Source organism: Apus apus, chromosome 8, assembly GCF_020740795.1.
Source record: "Apus apus isolate bApuApu2 chromosome 8, bApuApu2.pri.cur, whole genome shotgun sequence".
In the NCBI taxonomy this organism is placed as follows: Eukaryota; Metazoa; Chordata; class Aves; order Apodiformes; family Apodidae; genus Apus; species Apus apus.
In genome coordinates, this window is record NC_067289.1 from 417,328 (window position 1) to 434,078 (window position 16,751).

The 16,751-nt window shown below is 39.8% G+C and overlaps 1 protein-coding gene across 2 annotated transcripts in view; it reads left to right on the plus strand.

Annotated features, from left to right (window-relative positions):
- The window catches only part of WDR33 (WD repeat domain 33), a 68,075-nt gene that overhangs the window by 33,774 nt on the left and 17,550 nt on the right, over positions 1–16,751 (plus strand). The window contains exons 8-13 of one of the 2 annotated variants that reach the window (XM_051626989.1): positions 12,010–12,136; positions 13,437–13,591; positions 13,726–13,804; positions 14,261–14,371; positions 16,033–16,127; positions 16,349–16,357. In XM_051626989.1, coding sequence (XP_051482949.1) covers positions 12,010–12,136; positions 13,437–13,591; positions 13,726–13,804; positions 14,261–14,371; positions 16,033–16,127; positions 16,349–16,357 — 576 coding nt within the window. Of the gene's footprint in view, positions 1–134; positions 1,132–12,009; positions 12,137–13,436; positions 13,592–13,725; positions 13,805–14,260; positions 14,372–16,032; positions 16,128–16,348; positions 16,358–16,751 lie in introns of those variants that run through there. The other variant, XM_051626987.1, reaches the window with a different exon arrangement.

Genomic DNA, 16,751 nt, shown 5'->3' on the forward strand with positions numbered 1-16,751 from the left:
TATAAGGTTGAAAAAATGCACTTTGCTCCCCAATACAGGGTTGCTGTATTAACAGTATTAAAAATGAACATGTACGTTTGGCAGTACTGTTATCTTGTATCGTTTTGCCAACAGATGTATTTTTGTTTTTTCAGTTTCTTCAGTGGGTTCCTTCAGAAGCAACAGCATGTTCTTCTGTAGCCTTTTCTGAAACAAATGATGCCTCTTTCCTCTTGGTCTCTGCTCCTGTTTCCTATATGAATGAGACTATGTATGGAGATTTATCTGTGCAAGTGAAGAGGAGACTTTACTACCCTCCCCCCCTTCCTCACAGTCATTGATTCAATTTATCAGTAATTCTATTTTACAGAAGTTTCCTAAAGTCCAGCTTCCTAGAAGAGAAGCACTGACCTTTTCCGTTCCTCAGCTCAGCTGTCTCTGCCGTAACAGACAGCACTCATAAAGGTGCTTTGTTTGGAGAGCACAGATCAGTTCCACTCCAGGGTTAGGATAGCAGCCTTTCACTGGTCATGACTCTTCCCTCACAAGTTTCAGTGACCTACTGACTTTGTTCTGTTCTTTTGTGAATCTAAGCCCTTTTCCCCAAAACACTGCTTTTTAGCTTCCCTCTGCTATCTCTGTAGTTTCAGATATGGACCCAGTTCATTGCTTTTATGTGAACTGACTTGTACATTTCTGAAACTGGAAAGTACTTTATATGTAATTTTTTTTATGTGTATAAGATTAAAAACTTTAAAAGCTGCTACAGGAAACACTGAGAGAAATTTAAGATTCCTTAGGAAAGTGCTTCCTTCTGAATCGCATCTGCCCAGTGAACACTTGATCTCTTCTGCCTTTTCTTTTAAATTAATTCTCTACTCGGTGTTTTCTTTTGGTGGCTTGAGCCTATGTTTTTGACACAGCTGCAGTTGATGGGCAAGCTGGAAGTTTAGCAGGTATCTTTTGTGCTGGTATTTTCATACCACAGATGCTCCAAAACCCAGAAAAAACATCCCATAGATAACTTGTTTATAGTTTCAACTTTAATTTCCAGAGCATTAATAATTAAAATATTTTGTATTAATGTTACTGCTTTTGTGCTAGTCTTGTAACAAAGAAGATTGAATTAAAATACTGCTGGCAAGATCAGTGTTTCAGAAAAATGAAGAAGTTTCTTTTTTTCTCAGCATTGCTGAGGAGGTGATCTGAAATTGTTGTTTTTCTGCTATGAACATTCTCTGTCTTGCATTCTTTTACCCATGTTGTTTGGCCTTTCATGTATGTTCTAGAACTTTCTATAAACTTTTAAAAAACTTTATTATAGAGTTTTTAAAGTATTTTTTTTTCCTTGGGGGTATTAAGTTTTTTGACTACAAAGTTTCTGCCCTTTAATTGGAAGCTTTTGGGTTTGAAATTTTTGGCAATGTTTCTGGTGCTAACACGGAGGGGTGTACAATAACATGCAGCAGTCACTTGCCAGAGGTATAGATGTGCCATTTGAATTCAGTGTTTTTGTGATTCAAGAAATAACGTTTTCTTGTGCTAATCAACTTTTTTTTTTTCCCCCCATGAAAATTCTGCTTAATTCATGAGAACATGTGCTGCAGTTGTAATTGCAGTGTTCTCTTAGGGTGCTTTCCTGCAAACCTCCACATCATTCCTGTGTGCTTATTTTGCACATTCATAACATGCTACTGAGTGCTTGTACCTGTAAATTGAAATACAGATTCAGTCACCCAATACACCACACTTCAATGCCAGTTCTATATTTATATCTTGTCTGATTGGTTTTTTTATTCCTTTAAAGTCAGCAGTGAAAAAATCTTAACTGATAGTTGTTTCAGGAAGCCCTGGGTTCAGAGAAATATTCAGTCTATCCATAATATGCTGTGGTGGGCCTATGGAATTCCTGTATCCTGTAGGCTGATCTTGACATCCCTTAATTGTTTGTCATGGAAACCTGTTTCACAGCTATTTTTTTTACATCAAGAAGAAATGGGTTTTTTTCCCCTGCACTTTAACTGAAATACCTCTTGTGTTCACATCTACTTGCAATCTTGGTAAATGAATCTGAGCAAAGCATTTCCCACAAACTGTTACCAGCACTTTTTGGTTGGAACCCCACTTAAATGGGTGATGGGCCCCTTTGCCTTTCTTCTTCATGCGTGTATGTCGTCCTTTACATGTTCTTCATGGTTTTTCCCCTGTTTTTAATATGTCTGAGTTATTTAAGTATTCTTTGGATTGTTTTATCCCATTTCTTCCTGTTGACATCTCTCCCTTTCTTTGTTAGGTTTTATCGCACAAAATCCCTGGTAAGTTTTCAAAACCATCTTTTTCCCTGTCTCTGTTCAGTCACATGTGGAGAGCTTTACTATTTGATCCATTCATGTACTTGTGGAATTCAAAATAATACATTGGGGTTGCATGGCATTTTTGAGAGCTTCATAGAGAACTTATAGAGCAACGGTCTACAAAACAGTTTGTTATGGGTTAGGGGGCCTATTTTCAGAATTGAAACAGAAATAAAAAGTATTTGGGTTCCTCTGCTTAAATGTGGACTTCAGTATTAGATTTAAATCTAAAAGAGGAAAAGGTTTACTTACATTTCAAAATTAGGAAAAGGGACTGAGTTCACAGATGTGGTGATGGCACAGGAAAATAAGAGGAAGTGAAAGCACTGATAGTGCAGAAATTTGAAGAATGTGATAAAACATTCCTTGTTTCTGTCTTTTGCCTGAGCACAGCTTTGCTGCTTGATTCAAATTTCAGTGGAAGGTATTATCTTTATTATGTTTATTCCATTGTTTTGCTCCTGCATTCCAATTACATTTTTGCACTGATGTGTTTTGTTTGTTTTTTTGTTGTTGCTGTGTATCTTCTCATTATCCCTGAGATCACCACTAGATTAGACACATTCATGAGTCACCATATGATGTAACATGCTGGGTTTTTTTCTATTGTAGTTCATGGTATTCTGCTCATTGTCTTTCTGTCTAATCTGATCATTTACAGCCCTTTCATATTTCAGTTGCTTGAAAGTTGTTCCTTTGTGCTTGAGACTAAAATTTTCCTCTCTGTTCAGCTTCACCTCTGTATAGAAAGAGCAGAGCTTGGTAGCTCAGGCAGATACTCAGAGCTCTGCTCTCTTCCATCACTCCAGTACTAGACCTACTGCTTCCTAGTTTGCTCAGCCTTGGTGGCACTGTACAGTGCAAGGAGGACATTGAATGGCCTCTACCTGCATATCCGTTCTTGGATCTTGCTAATTGTCTGGATTATTGACTGACACAAATCAGTCTTTTCCTAGAGTCTACACCAAATTTGATAACCTCTGTTTTTCCCTGCCTTACCCTTAGGCCAACGTCTGCTCACTTATTATTGAGAGCTTATGCAGTATTTGCCCTAGAACGAAAGAAAGTAGTTTTCCTAACTTCTGTGCACCTAAACTCGTTATTTTTTGCTTAAAATGGTAACAGGCTCATGCTTATGGGTTGTTCTGTATTGGTAAACTGGCTATCAAAAGTAGGTTACATGGCTTTTTTGGTTGGCAAGAAGGAAAAAGAAAACAGTTTTTCTGCAGACTTTCTGTTCCTTAAAGTAAGAAGCTGGCTGGACAGTGTTCTTTTGTGGCTGGCCAGGTGAACGTGGCTGTCTTTAAAAGTAATTTACTTGTCTGGTAAAGAAGGGAGTTGGTAGTACCTCTCCTCTCACAGGGTTGTAAAAAATAGAGCCGTGCCCTGTAGTCTTAACCATAAAAAAATATTGAAAACTTATTTCAATTAAGGAAAAACAAGTTGAATGATCATGGTAGTCCTTCTGTGTTGGGTTTTTTGTTAAAAGATTCTGGGTTCACTTGGGAGTGAGGTTCTATCAAATTAGGTAAAAGCAAAAGACTTCTCATAACTTCTTTTGCTGGGAGTCACCAAATTTTGTCGTAGGCTTTAGCAGCTTGTGGCAAGTGATGTCTGCTCATGTGGCCAGACAGTGGTATGAAGCTTGGATTAACCTCTAAAGTAGGTTTTTGGGCTATGCTTTACTCCTGCAGCAGCCATCATCACCAGCAGGACTTGAATTAACATCCAGCAGGATGTAAGAGGAAATAGATACTGAAAATTGATAATGATGGTTACTCTTAGATGTTATAAGAGTATTTGTTTCTCTTCCCTGTATTGGGAACCAAGGATTCCAACTCTGCTGCTTACAGTCTGTACTGAAATTTGGATCAGAGCACAGTGCTTGAGGGAAGTTGGTGCTGAGTTCTGCAATGTGCCCCCCTGAGTCCCTTCTTTTTCCCTCCTTTCACTAAATTGCCATGCTGAATTTTAGGATGCATCAAAGTTTCTTTATTAACTGCAAATTAATTTAAAAATCTCTAAATCAATATTGTGTTTTTGACATTCCTTTCTTCTGTTACTTACTGCAGTATTCACTAAAAATGTCAACCTTTGTCTGGCTTTGCTCAATGGTGACAAAAATCTGCAGGTGGAAAGGCTGGGGATTTTGACACCTTGATGGCAGCAAGTGAACACACCAGTCAATGTTTTCAATAACTAATGAATAAAACTAGTTCTTAACTATATGTTAACAAAACCTCACTGAAGCTACTCTAGGTTAAAATTACATCACTTGCTAGAAGCTTAGCTTCAGGCACCAGTTTTTAACATGTGCCCCACTTTGTTCTCTGTTCCTAAAATACAAGTGTATGTTCTGTCTGAGCAGTAGTTAAATAGTTGCTTTTGAGATAAACTTGTCATTATTATGGAACACATAGAACAGGCTATGAGCAGTCTCCAAAATGCTTGTTTAGGTCATGTTTTGAGGATTTGGCTGGGAACATTTTCACGTGAAAGCTCACAGTTTTGGGGTATTTTTTGTTTTGCTTTTACAAAAAAATAAGCTGCCCAGCACACAGGTTCTGTACCCGGAAACAAAGCCACAAATCTATGGGACCTGCAAACTAATGATTGACATAATTCTTTAATTTCTCATCTCTCAAGTTCATGCTTTTTCTTCCCTGGAGGAATTGCCAGTTGTCCTGTTCCTGATACAGCTCAACTCCCCCTTTTCTCCACAGCATTATGGAGTGCTGGAGATTGGTCTCACCTATTGGCCTGAGACAGTGAGTGCTCACTGGAGGCAGTGCAGGCTCTTCCAGATCAAGTGCCTAGTACCAGATACTCGAAGGTGACAGAAAATAAGCAGTAGGAAATTGTAGGACAGTTCCTCTCAGAGGAGTGTGTTTGGCTCCTGTCAGCTGTTGATGTTATGAAGCCTGAGAATTTTTTGTACAATTGCTGTTCATTTTTAATGTTTCTTGTACAACATTTGTTTTTAATATCATTGCATGTAAATACCAGTGTAAATAAATATTTTCTGTCAATGATAAGCAACTGTGTTGCTGCTTGCAAAGGAGGCTGGCTAATTTTTTAGCAGAAAAGAACATCTAGTCCCAGCTACTTCACAGATAACGTAACCAGGACCTTTTACAATTTTAAAAAGCCCTCTTAATTCTCCAGTGAATGTCTGCAAAGGAATTATAAGTAACATGCCATAGATGTTACTTTTAATAAATAACTGTGCCTAAGTGCAAAGTAGAATTCAGTCTGCTTTTCATGAATAATTTAACTGTGATGAAAACCTGACTTGGTCCTTGATTCCAGCTGCCCTAGCATATATATACAGAGTAAGAAGGTGTTGGACAGTTTTAATGTGGTCTGTCTTCCCCTTTTACACTTGCTGCTGTATTTTTCCTGTAATTTTTCTGGAGCTAGCTCTGAGCTTCCTGGTGGCTGTTTAATAATTACTTGTTAATTAGAAATTATGACCACTTTATTGCATTAAGCATTAGGCTGCATTTTAAAGCGTCATCTATTAGGTGAACTCTCTGAGACAGATGCACTTGATGTTACCCATAAGTTTTATTAAGTGCACAGAAGTAGTGGTAAATTAGAAAATCTGGACACTAAGCAAAATGAGTGAAAATTTTGTAGTATTTTTACATACTAAAATAACTTCCTGTTAGTAAATTATCTGTGCTAGATCTAGATATGGCTTAACTATGTTTCCTGATTTTAAATTGTGAAACATGCATACTGAATTGATTTTCATATAGTACCCACTTCCAAGAGAATGTTGAACAGCTCTTGGCGTGTTAGAGATGCTGATCCCATTACTGAGCTGTTGCACAACCTGCTGTCAAATGCCTTTTGTTTCTGTGTTTTACAGCAGATACTGGAAATAACCTGATTGGGTGCAGGTAGTGATAGTGCTCAAAAATTTATTCAGGAGTTAGGAATAAGCAAGTATGTCTAAAAGGAAAGGTATCTCTGTAGTGCTTATAGACTCTAGTGTGACCCAACTTAATGATTAAAAAAACCCCAAACCTGACACCACAAATCTGGAACAGTAGATATTTGCAGTTGTGTAATTTTTTTTCTGTTCAAAGCGATGCATTTCAGCTTTGGAAGTTGCTCTGCGTTCTGCCTTCAATTCACTGAAGAATTTAAACATTCACTTTAAGACATGAGTAGTCCCATTAGTTCAAGACTGAACTCTGCAGGGGGCTGCTTACTTGTTCCATGTAATCTTGGGAAAACTAATTTGTTTATCCATACTTGTTTCATTAGTGTTTACTGATTATTTTTTTTAACCACCCGATTTCACAGATTATAAAAAAAAATATATCTGTCCTGTTGCAAGAGCTTTTTTCTGGGAAGAAAATATGATTGTAGAGCTGAAAAAGAAAAAAGCATTTGTAAACAAGGCTTAGTGATAACCCATTCTGCTGCTGCCTTAGGGGAACAGTGAGGATCATACCATGTTTAATGAACTAGCAGACAGCTAGAGGATACTGTGAGGAAATAAAGGAAAATAAAGCTTGAGTTTCTAGGTCAGAGGTCTGAAAGTCTGGTGGAAGGCATTCTTAATCCTTTGAGGAGTGAAAGGAGCTTTTCCCTTAATTTCTTACTCTACAGCCTCCCACATGGTGCTAAACAGAAACAGCAAATACTGTGTATCTGTAGACAGGGTTTCTGTGTTCATTCTTGGAAGTGGAGAATAGGAAGTGAAAGAGCTCACAGGACAACTTCTGAGGGTATGGTTCATCTGATAGGGCAAAGAACACTGAATGGCTGGAATTAAAGTATATTTGTGCCCTTACTGCTAACCAGATGGGAGTTATGGAACCAGTACCTAGCTGTAGATGGGAGGTGTTCAATTCCTAAGGGAGCTTTACATAGAAGCAGGGAGCTGCTAGGGGAATGGGGAACTGTCAGGCCACACTGGAAAAGCCTTACATAAAAATGGAACAGGCATAATAATCCAATCTGCCTAGTAGGCTGGAAACAACTAACAAAAACTTCTGTAGAAAACTCAAAACATCTTTCTGCTAACATGGTTACTTTCCATTATCTGACTTGCCAGTACTTTTTTCTTCTCTTTTTTTTTTTTTCATTCTGGGGGTGGAGGACCCTTGCTTGAGCAGTAGTAAGACCTGATGTCTCTTTGCAGATCCCTTGGAAACAGTCCCCTACGAAGGGCCTGCTCCTCTGAGAGATATTATTTTATTTTGGGGATGCAAATTACAGGAAGGTGAACATGACTGTGCGCTGATAAAAGGGCTTCAAATCTGATCAGTTCAAGTGGAGGATACATGGCTCCATTCTTGTTTCAAACAGGATCAAAGAACCACGTGTCTTAACAAAAAAAAAAAAAAAAAAAAGCCAAGCAAGTAGAATTCTCTCTCAATGAGAAATAGTATTGTTGCAGTTACATTATGTTCATCCTTTAAAATTCCTATATTACAAATATCCATTTTCTTTGGAATGTGGATGTTAAGTATAAAAATGTACCTTAAGAATGTATATTTATATGCATCCAATTAATGGCTAAGAAGGCACTAGAAATCTTCCACTATCATATATAAAAAGCCTCTTTCCAATTTGTCTTCAGAATGGAGCTTATTCACAGGGGAAAGGATATAATAGGAAAAAAAATAGCTACAGCAACGGACCCAATATGTCTATAATTGATAGTTTATACGCCAGCACATTATAAAATATGTAGATATGTCATAGGCAGTAATAAAAGGAGAATGATCCAAACAAGCATTTTTACAACATATATTCACGAAGTCATATATGCAAATTAGAGTGAAAGGGGAGAAAAAATCAAATCCTTAATTTATGTGCACTTTTACAGACTTGCTACATGCTGGTTTTCATCTTAGGTTACTACACATAACTTATTGTAGCTTCTTCCACCTTTCACCAGCCAGTATCTCTGTTCAGTGTCTTGTAAAGAACAGCCCTTCAAATAATTTGGCTAAAAATATTATTAGTATTTTAATTAACAGAGTTCTAACTACAGCTCCTTGGTTTAAAAATATATTGTATATTAAAAGTATTATTAAATAAATACTTTTTGTATATGAACTTTTAAAATAATCTACCTATGTTTTAATCTATTTTTTCTGCAGCTTTTTCAAAAGATTAGAAAAAGTTGTAAGTAAAACTGACAAGTGTTTGTATATTGTTTTATGCTCAGAGGTGAGCTCATGATTTTAAACAAGTTCAGTTAATCACAAATTTTAGCCATCAGTCTTTCCTGTCGAGTTTGTCCACAGGCCTTGATCCATTGTGAGGACTTGTAAGTGCTTCACCCATTTGGTTCCTGTGCCCACCAAGCATCCCTGCCTGGCAGGGCAGGGGGACAGGGGTTGTGCCCTTGGCAGCCAGGGGCAGAGAGGGTACTGAGCAAGAGCTGTTTTGAGTCAGCAAATAAGGAACATGAACTGCAGAGATTTGCATTAATTAAGGTTTCCTGGTGTGTGGTGAAAGGAACACTGCAACAGGGCAGAGTCTGACTCCCAGGTCTTGGCTTGGAACTAAGAACTGAGAACAACTGCCAAGTGAAATCTACCAGGCTTTTTTTTTGTCTGGAGTTTTACTTTAAATGTATTTTCTGCATCATCTGTCTCATTGCAGATAGTAGTTTGTACATCTATCTGTAGAAAGAAGGTAAAACAATATACAGTGTTAATTGCTCCAATGAAGAAAAAAAAAAGGAGAAAAAAAATTTAAAATATCTGATAAGATGATGCTGTCCAGTTATCTGATTATTTTATATAATTCTTCTAAATTAGTTTGTCCATTGGGAATAGTTTTTTTAAAACATACTTGTCGTAGGAATTTCTTTTCGCTCAGTCAAGCCTCCTTGAATTAGGAACCTATAGCTAAGTGTATATGATGACCACATTTGATGCAGGACTTTGGCTAAGAGTTGTCTCTCTTGAGGGCAGGATAGATAATTTTGTTGCGATTACAAAGAAGGGTCCCAGTTTTCTTCCACTATTGCCATAGTTGAGAGCAAACTGGTTGAAAGATTGCTATCTGCAGGAAACTCCACTTATCTGTCTTTTTCATGGTTGTGTTTTAAAATATGATAGGTTTCTTCTGATTGCTGTGGTCAATTTTAATGTGCTGGCAATGGTCAAAAGCCTGCTGATAAATACCAAACAATTTATGTGTTCTGGTTAAAAGGTCTGAGTGTCCTGGCACCTTTTACTGCAGTTCAGCTTCATTCCCTGGGGCCAGTGACCATCAACCCTGGCTCTGAGGAGCCCAGCAGGCCTGTGCTGTCCCCTCCCTGTCGTGCCTTTCTGGAGACTTGTAGAGGATGGATGCTTCGGTTGCTACATTTCAGCTGGATTGCCCACTCTGATCCTTTTTTTTTCCTCTGGGGACATACCTGGGCTGGTTTAACTCAGGTTAGGTCCGGAAAGAAAAGCCCAAGCCAGGTCGTGAGTAGGACAAGCTGCCATGCAGAGGTGGTCTCTAGCCAGCATCACTTCTTTTCCAGGGGCAATCTTACTGACCAGAGGAGCTCTTTGTCCCTCAGTGCTCTTCCATTACTAATTGTCTTTTTTTCGGCAAGGCCAAAGTAATTTGAGTCCAGATGGGTAGTTTTCTAATGGTTTTGCCAAGCTTTGTTTTTTTCCTATTTATGATAGTTCTCAAGCGTTCTAGTCTGAACACATTTTAGACTAGATATGATAAAGAATTTCTTCACTGAAAGAGTGGTTGGACACTAGAACAGACTGCCCAGGGAGGTGGTGGAGTCACCATCCCTGGAAGTGTTTAAAAGTGGTGCTTAGGAACATGATTTAAGCACTGAATAGGTAGATAGGTTATGGTTGGTGGATTTGGGTTATGGTTGGACTTGGTGATCTTCAAGATCTTTTCCAGTCAGGATGTTTCTGTGATTTTCATACAGTTCAACCAGTTATTGTCTGTAATGAAACGTTTCTCTATGAGGTCCTATTGTTGCCCTTGAATCCAAGTTCCCTCTCTGTCCCTGGGGGCTGCAGGCACCTGGAAATCTGCAGGGATGAGTTGCCTCTTGCTCCGGAGGCACAGCACTTTCCCACTCAATGAATCATGCCTCCCAGATAAACACTTGGAGGCAAGTTTTGCTCAGCATTCCGCTTTGTGTTTTAATTGGAAGAGAGATTTAGTCAGAGCAAATCCAGACAGACAGTGCCTTTCATTCCTTCTGCATCAGAAGAGCCACAGAGAAGGGAAATAATAGATCACAAAGGGCCCCTCAGGTTTTTAGTCTCTGCAACTTGAGGATCTTGCTCTTCCCCATGAATGCCAACGGCAATTCTGCCTGCTGTGGCTAGGGGAGGAGAGTTAGGCTCCTTCATCTGTATAGTCAATTAGTCCTTAAATTTGTTCCCCATGTACTTACCGGAGCTGTATTTGTTTCTTCTTGGGTCAAGAATATCTTTTCTGTCAGTCCTTTCCTATGGAGAGGAGGAAGGTTGCACCGATTTGATGGAGAGAGTGCTCAGTGTGTTAACATTTTGCTTTTATTTTAAGATAAAAGTATATTGCTTATTCTAATTCAATTTTTCTATGGCCTTGGGAAAATTTCAACTGATACGAATTTTTAATATCTTGTGGAATTGAGGCCTATATTAAGACAGTTTGTGCTGCTTCAAGTTGTGTTCCACTGGGTAGCAAAGCAGAGCTTATAGGAGCGGTCTGACTTTGATGGGAATCCTTTGTCTTTCATGGAGCATGCTACCATTCTTCCATATCATTTTATAACTTCAGTGCCTTTATGTTACAGACAGCCCTTCCTTTCTCATGTGGCTTTTTTCTGTAGTTACTGCATGCTACCTCATTATCTGGCATTGACTTCTACTGTTGCCTTTCCCTTGAAGTCAGCTGGCATGGAGAGAGACTGGAAAAATAAATTCTCATTCGTTATTTCTTCCTAAATCTCTGTGGCTCAGCTCAGAAACCTCATGGAGTTGTGTAGGAAACAGCCATTTCTTGACATAAATCATGACAGATCTTAGGTCATCTGAGCATCACTGGTTCTCTGTCAAAGTCAGTCTGTTTAAAATTAAATGATATCACAAGGGTTTTTCTCTTCTAACTCTTGAGCATTAGAAAAACCTGAACCTTTGACCTGATGAGAAGTTACATCTTGTAAGGTTTCTTTTCATCATATGCTAATTTAGTTTTCAGATCCATAATTTAATTTCTTTGCTTATTTTCTGACAGGACATCAAAAAGGTAGTACTGATAGGATAGGAACAAATATGTATTTGCCTTCCAGTTCTGCAATATTTCACAGACAGTGAAGTGTCACAGTCTTGATTTCCCTTATCACCTCCATACAAACATTTCATCAGTTTTACATTTAAAATGCTGTTTAAGGGTATAGGGCTAAAACCTAAAGAAAAGTACCAGTGTGAGCAGAAAATTAAGAGAATTTTTATGTTGGTGAGGTGAGCTGGTTTGAGGGCATAATCCAAGGAGAAGATGCTCCTAGTGATTGGTGGGAGGGAATGCAACCTGAATAACCTGAAGAGGTTTTTTAATTAGTTTGATTCTGTTTGTGACATGCTCTGTGCTGTTTTCCATTCAATTTTACATGACAGTTCAAAGGTGTGCACCTTTTAATTTTTAAGTGTCTGAGAAATCTCAAAATTAACCATTTTGATCTTCCTAACAGGACATGGAGCAGATGTGAAATGTGTTGACTGGCATCCAACAAAGGGATTGGTTGTATCGGGAAGCAAGGATAGCCAACAGCCCATTAAGTTCTGGGATCCTAAGACTGGCCAGAGCCTTGCCACACTGTAAGTTCTTGCCCACAGATTTTTATTTGTGACCCCAGGCACAAATCCAGGTGGGGGACAGAATGGCTGGAGAGCAGCCCTGAGGAGAAGGATTTGGGGGTGGGAGGAAATGAGAAGCTCAACATGAGCCACCAGTGAGCGCTGGAGCCCAGAGGCCAGTTGTGTCCTGGGCTGCATCAAAAGAAGTGTGGCCAGCAGGGCCAGGAGGGGGTTCTGCCCCTCTGCTCTGCTCTGGTGAGGCCCCACCTGGAGTGCTGAGTCTGGCTCTGGCCAGGAGCCAGGAGGCCTTGGCACAGGAGAGACATGGAGCTGTTGGAGAGGGTCCAGAGGAGGCCACAAAGGTGATCTGAGGGCTGGAGCAGCTCTGCTCTGGAGACAGGCTGAGAGAGTTGGGGCTGTTCAGCCTGGAGAAGAGAAGGCTCCAGGGAGACCTTAGAGCACCTTCCAGTGCCTGAAAGGGCTCCAGGAAAGCTGGGAAGGGGCTTTTCATCAGAAAAGATACTGATAGAACAAGGGATGATGGTTTTAAACTGAAAGAGGGAAGATTTAGATTAGATACTAGGAAGAAATATTAGGAAGAAATTCTTAACTATAAGGATGATGAGGTGCTGGAACAGGTTGCCCAAGATGTTGTGGCTGCCCCCTCCCTGGAGAGATGTTCAAGGCCAGGTAGGATGAGGCTTTGTCCAACCTGGTCTAGTGTTAGGTGTCCCTCCTTATAGCAATGGTGTTGGAACTAGATGATCTTCAAGGTCCCTTAACAAGTCTATGATTCTATGAAATATAAGCTAACTTCATAAAATTGTATATGGGGGGGGGGGGGGAGGGCGGTAATTCCCTTTTTGCCTCACATCTTTTCAGCCATACATGGGTGTTTCAAATATAAAGTTAGTGTTTTAGCTTTGCCAGAAAACCTAGAGGTTAGGGGAAGTCAAGCCTATACTTGGAAAATTGTGGCTTTAGTATTCTCCATAGTCCTTCTAGTCAAACAGTCCTCATCTGGAAAATGGAATTGAGAAATGGAAACACACATGAGGTGCTTCATCTGGCTAATGAAAAATTTCTTACACTGCAGAAGAAAGGTGGGCTGGATAGTGTCACAATGAGCACTACAAGTTCCTCTGAAGCACTAGAGAACAGAATTAAGACATGGGACCTTTGCACAGAGCTGCAGCCTTTTATTGTGGTTACCTGAGCTACTTTGTTACTGACCAGAGTGTTTGTGTCTGGTAAATTAAAAAGTTTTCATTTGTGTCTAAGAAGTCAGTATCTGGACAGTCGGTCTTTCTCTGCTTTGCAGACATGCTCATAAAAACACAGTCATGGAGGTGAAACTGAATCTGAATGGCAACTGGCTGCTGACAGCTTCTCGTGACCATCTCTGTAAGCTTTTTGACATTCGTAATCTGAAGGAAGAACTTCAGGTCTTCAGGGGTCATAAGAAGGAGGCCACAGGTCAGAATTTGTTATATTATGTGGACTTTTATGAATGAGTTTGCGTGAAAAATTACATGTTTTGAGATCCTGATTTCTGCTCATTAGAAATCCTGGTGTTACTGTTTCTGACTTTGGCCTATATTGTATTCCAGCTGTGGCCTGGCATCCTGTTCATGAAGGGCTGTTCGCCAGTGGAGGATCTGATGGCTCTTTGTTGTTCTGGCATGTTGGGTATGTATCGTGTTGGAAAGATGTTGGTCAGGTGTGCAAGCTGTTATGCTAAACATGAAGTCTACTTTTCACCTCTGAATGGGTATTGAACCTGCATGTTTCTGGTGTAGTTCTCTCTAACTATGGAAAGTTGTCATTTTGCTACAGTTATGAAAAAGTTTTCCTGTGCAGGTGTATTTTAAAGGATGGTTGAAACTCCTAGTTTCTTAGAGCTTGTTCTGAGATGTTGTAATTGTTTTGTGTCTAAATGTACAGTTAAAAATCCCAGTGTTACAGAATTCCCCAGTAAGAACAACTGGGAACAATCAATTCACGCAATAGAAAAATAACAGACACTTATATATTTAGCTAAATACAAGACAGAGGAAAAGGAACAGTGGAATAGCAGAAGTTTTGTGTTGTATCTGTAGCAGATACTCACCTCTGTGCTGACAGATTTATTTTTTTATCCATCAGGGTTGAGAAGGAGGTTGGTGGAATGGAAATGGCCCATGAGGGAATGATCTGGAGTCTGGCGTGGCATCCTCTTGGACACATTCTCTGCTCGGGCTCAAATGATCACACCAGGTATTTCCAAGGATTTAAACAAAAGATCTAAGATGTACATTTAGGAGCTAGAAAGGTGCTTGACATCAGTGAACAAAGAATAGGCTGGGATGATTCTGTTGACCAACCAATGGGCAAAGCAGAGAGACAAACTTCTCTAAGTGGGAAAGCAATGACATTGAACATCAAAAGAATCTGACCTCTTGTCCTTCATTTAAAGAAGCTTTAAAAAACACTACGATTTTGGGTTTGCATGAGCTTGGAAACCTCCTGCAGAAATTCTTAAAGTAGTATTGTTTCTTGCTGAAGAAATATCTTCACAGCATTTTTTTTCCCTGCACATCATCTGCTGGTCACATCTGTCTTATCCCATCGCAAACATGTTTGGAAAGAATATATGATTTGTGCTTTTAGGTGGAACATGCTGTAAATATGAAGCATTTTATAGACTGAGTAAATTTGTGTGTGTGGATATGTATATTGACAAGTTTAGTTACAAATAAAGTTTAGTTATTTTTATATACACACACACATATGACAAGTTTAGTTATATATATATGAAGGCTGTGCGGCCATCCAGCAAGATTTGGACAGGCTGGAGAGCTGGGCAGAACGGAATATAATGAGGTTCAACAGAGCAAGTGCAGAGTCCTGCACCTGGGAAGGAACAGCAAAATGCACCAGCACAGCACAGGTCAGGAGGTGATCTGCTAGAGAGCAGCTCTGTGAAGAAGGACCTTGGAGTCCTGATAGATAACAAGTTATCCATGGACAACAATGTGCCCTTGTGGCCAAGAAGGTGCATTAGGAGGAGTGTGTCCAGAAGAATGAGGTTCTCTTACCCCTCTACTCTGCCCTGGTGACACCTCACTTAGAGTATTGTGTCCAGTTCTGGGCTTCCCAGTTCAAGAGGGACAGAGGCTACGAGGATGATGAAGGGACTGGAACACCTGCCTTACAAGGAAAGGCTGAGAGATCTGGGGCTTTTCAGTCTAGAGAAGAGAAGACTGAAGGGTGATCTAATTAATGTCTATAAATACATGAGGGCCGGGGTCAAGAAGGCAGGGACAAGCTCTTGTCACTTGTGCCCTGTGATAGGACAAGGGGCAGTGGATTCAAACTGGAGCACAGGAAGTTCCACCTCAACATGAGGAAGAACTTCTTTCCTGTGAGGGTGACAGAGCCCTGGGACAGGCTGCCCAGAAAGGTTGTGGAGGCTCCTTCTCTGGAGACTTTCAAGACCTGTCTGGATGCCTTTCTGAGTGACCTCGCCCTAATTTTGGTCCTGCTCTGGCACTTGGGGTTGGTCTCAATGACCTTCAGAGGTCCCTTCCAACCCCCAGTATTCTGGGATTCTGTGATACGAAGAATATCTTTGAATTGAGAGAAAAGTTTCTGGAATGGACTTGAAACATACCTGTCTGTTGAGGATCTGATGCTGATGCCTTGTACTTACACCTTGAAGCATGTTCTGAATTGTAACTGTGTAGTTCAGTATGATAATTGCTCTTTTATTTTTGGCTTGAACTTCACATCTAATGTTCAGATCGACTGAAGCTGATTTTAGAGCTGAATCCTTATATCTAATCAAGATAGCATGCTAAAAACTAAAGAACAAAATACATTAAAAGTAGTTAATACTCTTGACCCTTTACTGAGATCATCTAACTTCCTTTTGACAGCAAGTTTTGGACTAGAAATCGGCCTGGAGATAAGATGCGGGATCGTTACAACTTGAATCTGCTGCCTGGGATGTCAGAGGATGGTGTGGAATATGGTAAGGAACCTTCCCTCCCTGTGCAAGAAAAAGGGTTGTGGTCAGGAGCAAGCCTGGACCATCAGCTGACACTATAGTGCAGCTTCTGGGTAAAACAGAAGGTGAAACAGTGTTACAGCATTGGTGACTAGCTGGACAAAGATTTTATTCTGAGGAAGACTTTGCTCTCCATGTTCTCAGCAGCCACTGTTCCAACAATGATTCTTCTTTTTTTTCTACAGCTCCAGGAGGTAAGACCTGCTCTGTCAATCACAGGAAGGAAGTTTGGCTCTCCCTCTGGCAGTGTCTCCACTTTACTTTTCTTCCTGAAGCTTCATGTGACTTCAAGGTTTCCCACAGTCCTGAACTACAGCAGGAAAATCTTTCAAATTATTGAACTTGACTAAAATCTGAAAACACCCTTCTTAGGGTTTTATCTTGGTAATTTTAGTCTGTCCAGGTCTAGGGGGTGCCTCAGCAACCTTTTCATCTTAGGGGTTGCATCTGTTTCTTCAGATTTTTGATTATTTGCTCTTTTGTGTGGGGGAATGTTAATTAAAATGCAGCACTTAAATCGGATAAAAGTTTTAAAATATACAGATTTGTTATAACAAAACTGGGAATGAGCTTGGATTATTATTTCCT